This window comes from Taudactylus pleione, unplaced genomic scaffold (genome assembly GCF_031769625.1).
Source record: "Taudactylus pleione unplaced genomic scaffold, aTauple2 ptg000183l, whole genome shotgun sequence".
In the NCBI taxonomy this organism is placed as follows: domain Eukaryota; kingdom Metazoa; phylum Chordata; class Amphibia; order Anura; family Myobatrachidae; genus Taudactylus; species Taudactylus pleione.
In genome coordinates, this window is record NW_028284585.1 from 10,054,153 (window position 1) to 10,068,798 (window position 14,646).

Genomic DNA, 14,646 nt, shown 5'->3' on the forward strand with positions numbered 1-14,646 from the left:
CCGGGTCAGGACGATATATCAGATAATTTATCATATAGCGTGTACCCAGCTTTAACCAGCCAGCTTCATAAGACTTTGTTACATCTCACAAAGAATGATGATATTAATAAGTTATATGAAGCCTATTTGTGTATTATATTTCTATTAATGTTATTAGGGTCATTCAACATCAGATCACCCCCCAAAAGAAAATTAAATGTCCACCACCCATCTCAGATTTCGATGAAATTATTTTAATTTAGAGGGGGTCAAAAACTATTTCTGCCAAATAGCTTGACTGTCTGACCATTAGTTTCTGAAATACTGATTTTTCAACATTTTAAACTATTTACTAATCGCGGCTTATTTATTCTAGTTTATTTGAATTACTTGTGTTTATTAAGGAATCACCACACAATTTGAAATTAAAAACACTAGGTTCAATCAACATTAGACATCCCATTTTTTTTAGATGCTTAACAAAGGTATAAATAACTACCACAAAAAAAAAATCAGCAGGGTACTCTGTTTCAACTCTGTTTCATAGTGGAGAAAAAAATATCATGAAATTGACGTTCGATTACTGTTGTACCGCATACATAATTTAGAAACCATGTTGTTAAAAACAATACCAAAAAAGTGAACAAAAATGAGGGGGAAGGGAATTCCCTTTCCAAACTGAAACTTTCCAGAGAAAGAGAGAGACAGGCAGAAATATAGTCAATCATGGCAGCTGCTCCTCCAAAGTGCACATTTGGTAGACTTTTAAACACTGCAGTGGGTCCACACTGACCAAAGTAAATTGGTTGCAATCACTAGTACTGTGGAGCAATTCTGTGAAGTTATTTGTAGTGCTGTTGTTGATGCAACAGCCCATCTGTACACGGTAGTGTCCTAGGCTGAATGCCTACACTAGGTGATGGAAAGCCTACGATCAGAAACAGAAGCTATTGTGTTACTAGATTATGCAGAAAGTTATTCATTCGTGTGTCAGAATGCAATTCAAGGATTCCACTGGGACACTTCAAAATCAATTCTCCAACCATTTGCTGTATATTTTAGGCAATATGAGTCTTTGCGTTATAAGTGATACCCGTGACCATGTAGCCATAACTGTGCATGCCTTCATTACAGTAGTTATGAAACACTAGCAGAACTAAAACCAAAACTGGAGTATGTTCACTACTTTAGTGATTGTGGTAGTGCACAATACAAGAACTGCAAAAACTTTTTTAACTCATGCTTCCATAGGTACGACTTCAACATTCAAGCAGAATTAAAAAATTTTGCCACATCCGTGTGATGGCATTGGAGGGACAGTTAAATGTCTAGCCACCCGCACCAGTCCGCAAGCAGTGGATTGGTACCTTTGGACCTGTATAATTGGGTAAATGAAAATGTACATGGCATAAAGTTTTTCTACATGTCACAAAGTGAAATACAAGACTGCAATACCAAGTGCATAGCCATCTAGAAACAGCAAAGACTGTGGCAGGAACACGTACTCATCACAGATGATATCATATTAGTAATAATGAGTTACACATATACCACTTGTCATTAGACGACATGAAGAAAGCAGGAACCAGAGTTAGTGTCACTATGATTACAGTCACAGAAAATGTAGACAAAGTGATCTGCAACCTGGAACATACATAGCAGCAGTGTACGATAACATCTGGTACATTGGGTAAATCATTCAATGCAACGAGGAGGAACAAGATGTGCTGGTACACTTCATGAAACGAAAACAATCAACAAATGTGTTGTCCTGGCCTTCGAGAGATACGTTTTTTATTCCTTATATTCACGTCCTCTGTGTAACGGAAGTGCCTACTATGCAAGGTAGTATACGCTGTCAGCTGACACTTTAAAGAACATTACAGACCGTTACAACATGTTCCAGACAAGGGGAAAATAATGTGGTTGTTGACTCCACTTCATTTATGTTTACGTTTTCAAATTTCATGGTTTCTTGTGTAAATTATGTATGCCGTACAACAGTAATCGAACGTCAAATTCATTATTTTTTTTCTCCACTATAAAACAGAGTACCATGCTGATTTTATTTTGTGGTAGTTATTTATACCTTTGTTAAGCACCTAAAAATATTGGGATATCCAACGTTGATTTAACCTAGCGTTTTTAACTCTCTTCCAAAAGCTAATTTTTTTGCCGTAACTGGAAACGTAAGGCAGATAAAGTAATATGGTTTGGATTTTTAGGTTCGGGAGGAAAAGTAACCTTAGGGGTCCAAATTTCGTTGTGATTCCTTAATAAACACTCGTGATACTTCAAATAAACTGGAATACATATGCTGAGGTTAGTAAATAGATTAATAAATTGAAAAATCAATATTTTGGCAACTAAAAGGTCAGACAGTTGAGATATTGGGCAGAAATATTTATTTTGATATCCTCTCTTAACTAAAAAAAAATCGTAAAAATCTGAGATGGGTGGTGGCCACAACTGGTTAAACTGACGTGGAATTACCCATTAGTTATTATAAACTTGTTTCATATCTTCTTGGGTGTATACATTTTACTAGTTCATTCATTATTAGGGTCAGCGCTCCTTTGTTCTGTAATCAATATTGTCCACTATGTACTAAGCTGCGACATAAGCATGGTACAAATAAATTACACAAAATGGCATGAAATAGATGGTAAGGTAGACTGTGCCCAATAAGTTTACAACCCAAGTGACACCATTTTAAAATATATTGACCATTCATAAAATAAATAAGAATCAGTCAATAACAAAGTCTGGTATTTTGAAAAACATTTTATAATTGCAGCCTCACAGCTAATATCAGGTAATTCATACTGTTTTTCTACCCAAGTCCCAGGTCTGACCCGAGAATTGGAACGCAGTTTCAAAACGGGTCAGACCAGGGACAGACTCCTTTTCTACAGCGGAGCCCATCTGGGTTATTCCCGGATCAGCGCCGTTCACACTGCACACGGGTGTAGTGGAGCACTTCTCCCAGCGCTTGGAGATGACATCATCTCCAAGCACCGAGAAACCCGGAAGTCCCCATGCTGTAAATGGGACCCGGGGCGGACTGCCCGGGTTAAAAGTTTACACTGCAGGGTTTCATGGGTCGTTCCCTGCAAATTACCTGGATTTGATTGCCGGGTCACTCGACGCGGGAATCCAACCCTTGCCCCTTTTACACCTAGCAGCAACCCGGGTAAACCCTGCAATAACTCGGGTTTTAGCTGTATTGTAAAAGGGGTATTAGTAATTTCTCTGTCTCTGTTTGAACCTTTATCCATAAGATCGGATAATGCTGTTTTTTTATTTCTTATTGGTGGACAGGGGACATCTGAAGCCATATAAACATGAGACCCAATTGAGCAGAGATTACATTACCCACATAGAAGTTATGGCTTTAGACTGGAGGAAAATCTTTACACTGTGATAAAGTAGAATATCTGACCGTGCTATTACTGTCTCAGTAGGCATTACGTCTGGCACATAGTGAACCATGGGGGAGGTAAAATGGCCATCGAGAATCTTGCAATCTGTTTGTTCTTCAATCTAAATGAAAACATGTCAACATGTTATACAGTTTGTTAAAGTTACATGATACAATGTAACATAGATAATGCATTTGATCTGACGATGCAATATGAAATCGGCTAACTATGAGGACAGCCTGCAGAAGATACCTACTGTACTGTAGATAAATACATACCTACAAGGTGGTTTAAAGAGTGCATGTCATCTGCATTGAACAACTGCACCATAAACAGAAAACACCTAACAATATCTGTATAGTTTCTTCTATAATCACCTTTTAACATGCCAGAATGCAGCTGACAGATACAGTACTAACTAAAACATTAAGGGCCTGATTCAGACTTGTACACAAACCACTTGCTTTGAGGACAAGTCAGCCGGTAGCTGGACTGCGCATGCGCGGGGGCTGCAGTGTGCATGTGTTGCGATTCCACCATGACCGTTTGAGGGTGGGGAATGCACAGCAACTTACCCAGATGGGCAATGACTGCGGCCATCGTGACAGATGGTCCAATAGTGATCTGATGCTTCATCTTCAGACGCAGCACTTGGATGTGCGATGCCGTCAGAAGGCATCTTTTAGCATATTCTAGCATCGCTGCTGCGATTAGCGTACAACTCTGAATCAGGCCCTAATTCCAGAACCAAGTTATTAATTTGAACAAAAAACCAAGAGAGAAGAAATTTCATAGCTAGCAGCATTTGTAGAAGTCTCTAAGAATCCTCTACTAGCAAATATATCTTAAAGCAGCAATCCCACATCGGTTTATTATTGTTTCTTCTTTAAATAGCAAGTAAGAAAGGTCATTTTGTTTGTTAGCTCTCCATGTAGAAATCATTATCTCCTTTTGAAAACTTCTGCAGGGTGGAAAGTACGGTTGCCAGTCACATAGATACAGGCCCGCACCAGCCACAGGGGGGAAAGGGAAGGAGAGTTTTGCAGTACACAAAGCAGACTTGTATTTAAGGGGTATTCCAATGTCTCTACATCATGTGCTATAGGACTGTGGATGAAATGGTAGTCCACAACACTGCAGAATTTTAAATCACGTATGCTGAATAATCCAAGGAAAATCTTTTAGCCTGACAGAGTGATTTATGTACAAAGAAAAAATAGATATATTATTTTTTTTTAAGGGATTGCAGCTTTTTTTAATATAGTTATTTTCCAGTCTTTTAAAATAATGCTGGTAATTACAACAGACAAATCCTATCTAATTTTGAATCTAATTGTGAACCTCAAGTCAGAAAACCATTTACTGCACGATAAAGAATGTTCATATTCTCCCATATGCAGAGCTAGATGCGTTTCTGGACAGGCTACACCCAACTGTATACTAGGTTTCATAGCGGTCATCATTATCGCACACACTTACACAGAGGAGTAGCGTGGAACCATGCCCCACACCTCCCTATACTGAAGTGAAGAGAAAGAAAGCAGTGGCAGTATTATGCTGGGCATTGAAGTCCCATTGGGGGAATGGAATGCTTTAGCGAGGCACGATCTGACATTAAGGGGTAGCTGCTTTGACACTGCTTTATTTATGTATAGCACCTAGGATCTGACTTTTATCTCCTTTGAATCATTGTTATCAGTCAATAGAGGAGATTGTGTTATATATTCTGATCATTTTACTTAAACTGACAGAATACATGTGCTAGAGTGAGATTCCACAGGGTGCACAGCTTATTACTGCAATTACTGCCCCAAGCAGCTATCACTGGAGTGGGGACACTTATAGGAAGCTCCAATTCTCAGCTATGCTCCTACTTCACATATATACATTACACCTATATTAATGTGAGTACTACTAACCATGTCATGTTCTGTCTACCACCATTAGTATTATTCCAGGTTTCCTAATATTTTTTAAAAATCCATAACTTATTTAGGATATCGAGCAAACTAACCAAGATACAACTAACAGGCATCCATCATACTATGTAGCGCCTCGTGAATTCCAGAACTCTGGATGGCGCCCGCTGTCCATTTTGGCGCCCAGAGCTCATGCTCCACTGGAACCACCCTCGCTACTCCCCTGCACTTACACAAGCCCTATCTTCGGGGCAAGTAACTGTCTATAACCATATGCACTTTTGTATATGCACAGCTTGGCATAACCCACAATGCCATCAACACGCCCTCTCTATAATTAGACTACATGCAAACACCTCGTTAAGCATCTTCAGCCACAAGGAAAGAGGCGTTCCGTATGCACAGTATGAGAACGTGAAAGTTATGCGTATACTCTGTATCACTCCCAGAGTGTTAAGTATTTTCAAATAATACCTGTGTGTACGAGTCTTAAAAGTACATAAAGGATTATGGCTTGATTACGGTAAGAATAAAAAGATGTGGAGTGCCCGATCATAAGAACAGTTACCAGTATGTGCATCAAATAGCTTTAACATGGTTTGGAAAACCTTTTTAAGTATAACATGTATGGGTATTGATTTGTGCTGTGCTAAATAATCAAAGGTGCAAAGCAATTAAAATTTTAAGATCATTGGATAGTAGTGTTCCCGCCAGGCTGTTTCAGCAGGGTGCCGCGCCCTGCCCGATTTGGGAATGCGCCCTGCTGAAACAGCCGTCCCCACCTGGGGGATGCAGTGTGCATGGGGGGAGCTCCGGTGAAACAATCACCGTTGAGTGAATAGATGCCGTGTGCATGCACACAGCGGCGAGAGTTTGGGGATAGCCTAGCATCTCTGAGTGCTAGGCATGCCCCCTACAGTGGTGAAAATTGGGGTGCGACTCAAGGACACCTTTTTTCTAGTGATCATGCCCCTTTTTCAGGCGCACGCAGCAGAGTGCCCTTCTGTGATAGCTGCCTTGCCCACCCTAGAGTGAACACTAGATAGTGCTGTCTCTGATCAATGATGAACAGAATGGAGGCTGACCAATGGTGAATGGTTTATCTGGAGAGAAAATTCCCCAGCCTTACCTTGTCAATGTGCACCGGGTAGTCTTTTGGCACTAGGTTCTGGCATTTTTCTCGGTTTCCAATAAGTTTTCGAAACTCAAATAACCTTTAAATAAAATAAAAATGGAGGATAAAAAAATATTCTCTAGGAATTTATCAGTGTTACAGTATGTCTAACTGATGCTAAGAATGTAGTGTTTCCCACTTGTATATGTATACACTGTGTTGTACCATATGAATTCACATAGATACAATGACATGTCAAAAAGTAACTTTACTAAGCCAGGGATTATTCATCTTCTAATCTTTCCAGTTTCATTGAAACAGACACACTCCAATCTTGCTGGTTTATTAGTAAAGATTAATGGATGGAGACATGCAGGAGCAAAGCAGTAATGTAAAATAACAAAAGCAATGGATGGATGGAGATACTATGTTATTAGGAATCAGTGCACAGGCAGAAATACAATACTTGATAAAACCACATTTTAGGAGATTATTCTTGGGTTTGTTTTATTGAATACACAAAAGCATGAACGCGCATTACTTTACAGGGATCACACATGGCAGGTCTACAATATAAAACTAGCACCTAGAACTTAGGCCTTATCTAAACCATTTTTAAAGCACATGCAGAAGAAGAGTCTCACTCATTCATAGCACACACAGGGTTAACAGTGATTATACTTTGCCAAAGCTGAACTAGGAACTAACGGGCCCCCATACACTGTGCGATATGCACCTTGCGATGTGACGGCCATCCCGATGGCTGACATATTGGCGGTCCCCACACACAGAGTGATCGTGTGGCCGACCGCCCAAAATTCCGGCACCCCCCTCCCCCACCCGCATAGCGCTGCATGGGATCGTACATCGCATCCCCAGATCAACTGAACATGCACAAAGATCTGGAGGAGCGATGTACGATCCCACAGGAGCTGATATCATACCCACACACAGAATGATATAGCATATACACTCCATCACAAGGAAGCTTACTTGCAGCAACCACTTTCTGTTAATTGGGTAATAAATTGATATGAATTACTAACCGTGTGGCAAAGATAAATAGAAAAAATAAAACCTACCATTATTCTTGTATTTTACAATAATTATTACCTTTTCAAGTCTTCAGGTTTTCCCCATCCACGTATGAAAAATTTAGTCAAGAGTAACCGCCTGTAGAGAACATCCAGTTTACTCAAGCCCATTTGTATAAGTCACATCTGAAAATGAAAAGGCATCACCAAAACAAGTATTAGAGAAGATTTTGCAGTAGTACTAAACCAGGGATGGGGAACCTCCGGCCCGGGAGCCATATAAGGCCCTCGGAATTATTTCCTCAGGATGCTCCAGGCATTTCTGTAATCACGTACGATTGTGATCCCACCCCGCATTGACGTCACATGGAGGGGTGTGGCCTGCACTGGGCCCGCAAATAAATAAATATATATATATATATATATATATATATATATGGCCCACGGCGGAAAAAAGGTTCCCCACCCCTGTACTAAACAGACTATTAAAGCAGTTATACAATTAACTACCTTGGCATCTGCAACCCACAGCTAAACACTGTACTCTAATCTAGCTGTGTTATGACAAACATTTCTGCATGCATTGGTCATCTCTGCTCTTTTATTTTATAGGCAGAGATAGATCTCTGCATACATCCAAATCTTATAATAATTGTAAAAAGCTGCACATTAAAGGATGGAATTAAGTTTAATAAAGAAAATAAAAACATAATATCCAGGAATGCTAGAAGAGTAGCCAAATCTAAATACATTTTAAATTGAAATATACCATAGCATAAATACAAACTTTCCTTCTTAATATGGAGGTATAAAACATATTACCCAAAAACTCATTGAAACTGTATTAGTAATGCCATATACCCAGTGAAATATGCAGAGTGCACTTACAGATAGTATTGCTAGTCTAAATGCTCATACACACTAGACTATATGCTCCATGAGCGATATCGTCTAGTGTTTCCCCTGCAGTGCCGGGCTCAATGTTGTTAACGACATTGAGCACTCACACTGAACGATATCGTTAACAATATCATTCAGTGCTGGCACCCTCCCTCATCCCTAAACATGCACAACCGTCAAGTTGGCCTACATGTTCACGTGATGAACGACATCTTCAATGACCCGCGGGAGTGCGCATTGTTGGTCTTTCACCGTGTACATACTGGACAATATTGGATGCGATGAACGATATCGTTAAAATCGTCAAACTTATCGTCTAGTGTGTACGCGGCTTGACTCCATTTTACGCCTTGACAAAGCTCATTATTAGTACTCATAAGTAACCATACATGAAGCCGCTACATGTAACTGTAGCACCTGAGTTTATCCAAAAATCAGCGGGAGTTCCTTTGTTCTGATAATAAAGCTAGCCGGAACAGTACCCTCAACAGCAGGTAATACATGTTACAGATATTTTTCTAATCATATGTACCTGCTAACATTTAACACTTAGGGGTATATTTACTAAAGTGCAGGTTTTTAGAAGTGGTTTTGTTGCCCATAGCAACCAATCAGATTCTAGCTATTACCTTCTAGAAGGTGCTAGATAAATGTTAAGTAGAATCCGATTGGTTGCTATGGGCAACAAAACCACTTCTAAAAACCCGCACCTTAGTAAATATACTCCTTAGGGCGCAATTCAATTGCTTTCACCCGCGGCTGCTACTACTGGGCCCCCAACTGAGCAATTCAATTGTTGCTACGTTCGGGAGCGAATACATGGGTACGCTAACCAGGACTTTAGATGTGGTTAGCCATTTTACAAAGCTAAATCCGGTCTGTTTGGGTGCAAAAACAATTGAATATCGCAGCCCAATCTCCCGTCACTTTAGTTAACAAAATGCCCAGATGAATCTCTTTATTTGATTAATATTTGTGTCTATGTACATGTGAAATTCTTTGTTTCATTCAAATTTAGGTTGAAACCACAATTTACCAGTGGGCCATCGGGATGACATGGGTGGCTAACTGTCTATATCAGATACACTTCAAGGAACTGCATTAGGTGCTCACTTCCCTTCAAAAAGGACTGCAAATTACCGTTAAGGGGGAATTCTTTACCGCTGGCTAATTGATCCCCCGGGCTAATTCAATTAGCCCCGAAGATTGTACTTATCGGGGCGTTGCCTAATCGTGGTAGGCGTTGCCACACCCCCTTAGAAAAAGAAAAAAAAAACACCAGCGCCATGCGGGCTGAGGAGGGGGAGCAATCAGGGTGATAGCTCCCCCACACACCAGCACAGGGAGAGGAGACTGCTGCTGCTCAGCGGTAGCAGTTTATCTCGTCCCACTGCAGCCCAGCACTCAGCAGCGGGTGCTTGGCTGCTGATCGGTAAAGAGCGGTGCAAGCGCCATGGGTGAGGGGGTGACAGGGGAGTGGGCCAGCGGCATCGGACCTGGGCCCCTCCAACAAGCCCGGCTAATTCCCCCTCCCTTCTCGACATCCCTACTTATCGGGCATTTCTTTTCGGGAGCTCAGCAGGCTCTAAAAAAAAAATGTCAGATAACTCCGTTTCCCGGCAAGCACCGGCGTTAACATATTGGATCCATGAACTTATCACGGATCCTATGTGTATTCGCCCGAAAACATTTTTTCGGGCGAATAAGACAGGATCTAACTGAATTGCACCAAGGCAATTCAAATGTTAAAAATGTGCGATATGGTAAGAACTCACTTTGTTATCTCTCTTTCCTCGAAGTCCATATGGTCCACAGGGAGACCTTGGGGTAGAGATGATGCAGAGTCATACGAGCAACCTTACGCATGTAATTTTTTCTCCCAGGATTCATTTGGGTCTCCCTCCATAACCCGCCCCCGGGCCAGCGGCACCTCAGTTTCGTAGCAAGCCAAAGGCCGGAGGAGGATAAAAGAAAAAAAAAAAAAAAAGAGAAGAAAGTCTGGAATACTCAAATCACATTCTCACACAGAAGGAGACGGAAAAACCGGTGACCAGAACAAAGCCCATCTGAATCACAGGTGCATCAGAGTGGGTGCCCTGTTTACCCTATGGACTTCGAGGAAAGAGAGATAAAGGTAAGTTCTTACCATATCTCTCATTTTTCTCTTCAGGGTCCATAGGCTCCACAGGGAGACCTTGGGGATGTCCCAAAGCAATTCCTTTAAGGGTGGGGACGCTCCTGTTTAGAGAGGAGAATCCGCCGCCCAAATGTAACATCCTGAGAGGCAAAAGGTATCAAATGCATAATACCTCAGAAAGGTCTGGATAGAAGACCACGTTGCTGACCCTAAAAAGCTGAACAGCCGAGGCGCCACGGCAAAATGCCCACAAAATACCCACAGACCGAGTAGAATGAGCAGTAACAGAGGGCAGCACTGGAATGCCCTCATGAGTGTAAGCCTCAGAGATCGGCACGCAAATCCATCTAGCCAAAGTTTGTTTGTTGGCTGGCCATCCTTTCTTGTTGAATCCGTAGAGGACAAACAAGGAGTCTTACTTCCGAAGGGAACTGGTACAGTCCACATAAATCCTGAGGGCACGTACCACATTAAATTGGCCTCACCTGCCGAGAGGTCTGGAGAATTAAAGGCCGGTACAATAATTTCCTCATTAATGTGGAAACTAGAAACCACCTTAGGAAGAAACCCAGGGTGAGTCCGAAGCACCGCCCTGTCCTGGTGAAAAACTAGAAATGGGGAATGGCAAGAGAGAGCCCCCAAGTCTGACACACTTCTGGCGGAAGCAATAGCCAGAAGAAAAACTTAGCTGTAAGCCATTTGAGATCCACTGAGTCCAGTGGTTCAAATGGAGGGCCCTAAGGACAACAGCCAAATCCCAAGGCCGCCATAGGAGGGACAAAGGGAGGCTGCATGCGAAGGACACCCTGTAGGAAAGTGCAGATATCAGGAAGAGGAGCAATCCTTCGCTGTAACCACACTGAAAGAGCAGATACATGCACCTTCAGCGAAGCAAGGTGGAGACCAAGATCCGAAATCGGAGACCAAGATCCAAACCCGCCTGCAGGAGAGCCAAAACTCTGGATATCCACAACACCTTGGGATCGTAACCTTTGCGACAACACCATAGAAAGTAGGTGTGCCACACCCTGCGGTAAATCCTGGCAGAGGTTAGTTTACGTGCTCTGAGCATGGTGTTAACCACAGAGCCAGAAAAACCCTTAGACTTTAGGAGGGATCGCTCAAGAGCCACACCATCAAAGACAGATGACACAGGTCCGGGTAAAGGCAAGGACCTTGAGACAACAGGTCCGGACGTTGAGGCAACAGCAACAGAGTGTCGATGGAGAGACTCTGAAGAGTACCAGCGACGTCTGGGCCACGCTGGAGCCACCAGCAGGACAGTGCCTCCTTCTTGTTTGAACTTCCGAAGCACTCGAGGAAGAAGGGAGACTGAAGGAAACAGGTACGCAAACTGGAAGGACCACTTGACCGACAGAGCGTCTACCAAGAGAGCCTTGGCGTCTCTTATCTTGGACCCGTACACTGGCAGTTTGTGATTGTGTCAGGAGGCCATGAGAGCCACATCTGGAAGGCCCCTCTTGTCCACTAGGAGCTGAAACACTTCTTGGTAAAGAGACCATTCCACCAGGATGAACGTCGTGACGGCTGAGGAAATCCACTTCCCAATTGAGAACTCCTGGAATGAACACCGCCGATATGGCTGGGAGATGACCTTCCGCCCATGTCACAATGCGTGATATCTCTGTCATTGCCGCCTGACTTAGAGTTCCTCCTTGATGGTTGATGTAACCCACGGTCGTGTCGTTGTCTGACTGAACTTGCACGGGCTTTCCGTGCAGTATGAGTGTGGCCTGTTGCAGGGCCCTGAAGACCGGCCGAAGTTCCAATATGTTGCTTGGCAGGGCAGAGACCTCTGCTGTCCATCACCCCTGAAAGGAGTGTGGACCTGTCACTGCGCCCCAAACCCAGAGACTGACGTCCGTCGTCAGGAGGACCCAGTCCGAAAACCAAAAGGGGCGCCCCTGGTGAGGTGGCCTGTCTGCAGCCAAGCCAGACGCACCACCGGAGAGAGCAGCATCATTTGTGCCTTTATCCGATAGGGTAATCCGTCCTACCTGGAGAGGATCAATTTCTGCAGAGGCCGGGAATGAAACTGAGCATATTCCACCATGTTGAAAGTCCATACCATGGATCCCAGTAACTGCATTGCTGAGTGGATGGACACTCGGCGACTGTGGAGGCATCTGCGTACTTGCGTCTGCAAAGTGGAGATCTTTTCCGCAGTCAAAAAGATCTGCAGCGGTTGTGAATCCAACAGAGCTCCCAGATGGAGCATCCTTTGATCTAAAATCAAGGAGGACTTCTTCCAATTGAACAACCACCTGTTCGCCTGAAGCACAGCTATTGTCAGCTGTAGGTGGTGGTGAAGTACCTCTGGAGACCTTGCCAACAGTAAAAGGTCATTCAGGTAGGGTAACAGGTGGACCCCCTCCAGCCGCAGATGGGCTGCTATTACTGCCATAATTTTGGTAAACACCCGACGTGCAGTAGAGCGGCCAAACGGTAGAACCAGAAACTGGACATGTTGTTGCAGAACAGCAAACCAGAGAAAACACTGGTGAGCGAAGTAATTGGAATACGCAGGTATGCATCCTGAATATCCAGTGACACCATAAAATCCCCAGGTTCCATAGCTAGTATAATTAAGCATAGGGTTTCCATCCTGAACTGTGGTACTGAGGAATTTGTTCAGAGATTTGAGACTGAGGATAGGCCGATGTGATCCGTTCGGTTTTTGAACCAAAAAGAGATTGGTTGCTGCCAACGTATCCACAATCTTATCCAAGTCAGGACCAACAGAACCTCACGGTTATAAGGTACACATTCTAAACCCTTCTTGGAGTCCGCATCCGCTCTCCAAGAGTGTAGCCACAGGGAGCGGCGAGCTGCAATCGCCGCAGTCGAAATTCTGGAAGTCAAGAGGCTGACATCCAAAGCAGCCTCGTTAATATATGTAGCTGAATCTCGGATGTTGCCCACTGGATTCACTTGCTCACTGGTAGCATCCGAAGACAAGGACCCTTCAAGAGAGTTTGCCCAGACCTCCATAGCCCTGGCTACCCAGCAGATAGCCATGGCCGGCCTACAAGCTGTCCCTGAAAGAGAATATATGGATTTCAAAGCATAAGCCATACACTTTTGAGGCTGGTAACGCTTACCAGGCGATTTCCATGCTACTTCCAGGTGGTCTACCAGCTGATCAGATAAAGGAAATATGGCAGCGGTCACCTTTATGTCCTTGAAATAGGCATGTTTGGACTTAGGGGCTGGAGGTTCGTCCTCCTCTATGACCAAGGCCGCACGGAGTGCCCGTCTCAGACCTGGAATATAAATTTTTTACTTAGGCCCCACCTCTCGTGTAGAGGGCTCAGAGTCAGAATCATCTGGAAGCTTCCCATCATCAGACGTAATGTCATCGTATTGAGTAGACTGAGGTGACGGCAATGGTCTTTTAGTCCACCTACCCTGGGGTCTAAGGGAGGCGTCCCCCTGCAGCATATCCCTCAAGTTCTGCACACCAGTAGCGAAAGTATCCACCCACTGAGGTTCTGGAACAACCTGTATGGGTGCAGCCTGCTGAAGCAGGCTATGAGAGGGCACAATCGGCTGCTGTGGAAACACAGGAGGGACTGCCAAAAGTCCGGCAATGGCCGTCAGAGCTTGAGCAAAGCACGTCCAAGGAGGCTCCTGGGAGGTGGTCGAGACAAGTAGAGGGATCTGGAGGAGCATAACATCTCACACAACCCCTAACGTACTATGGCCCTCATTCAGAGCCGTTCGCTATTTGCGGTCGTTCGTTTAAAAACAAGGGGTGGCTATTCAAATGATCCGTACGCACATTGCTGTCTGTTCACACCTCTAAGTCTGAACGAGCGTGCAAAACATACGCTCGTTTATTTCTTAAAAACGCCCCCTGGCCGCTCGCATCCTACGTCATGTCCGCTATTTATTAGATTAATCGAGTACATCGACCAGCGTATGAACTGCTCGCTATTCTTGTGGTTGGTGTTTGCTACCACAAATTTGCGTGCAGTTCTGGCTATAAAATAACCCAGTGACGTGGTCAGTGACGCTGCTGTTTTAAATATACACACCCATAAAACGCCCGTTTTGACCTTTAAGCACGCCTGCGTTCGGATCTCCACTCCCCATTTTCAAGCACCTTCCCCTGTTACCA

The 14,646-nt window shown here is 43.6% G+C and overlaps 1 protein-coding gene across 4 annotated transcripts in view; it reads right to left on the reverse strand.

Annotated features, from left to right (window-relative positions):
* Positions 1–14,646, reverse strand: part of ABHD18 (abhydrolase domain containing 18) — a 60,130-nt gene that overhangs the window by 41,180 nt on the left and 4,304 nt on the right. For all 4 annotated transcript variants that reach the window (XM_088476117.1, XM_088476119.1, XM_088476118.1 and 1 more), the window contains exons 2-4: positions 7,548–7,654; positions 6,450–6,534; positions 3,422–3,522 (exon numbers count right to left, since the gene is read on the reverse strand). In XM_088476117.1, coding sequence (XP_088332243.1) covers positions 3,422–3,522; positions 6,450–6,534; positions 7,548–7,639 — 278 coding nt within the window. In that variant the 5' untranslated portion in view covers positions 7,640–7,654. The remainder of the gene's footprint in view (positions 1–3,421; positions 3,523–6,449; positions 6,535–7,547; positions 7,655–14,646) is intronic.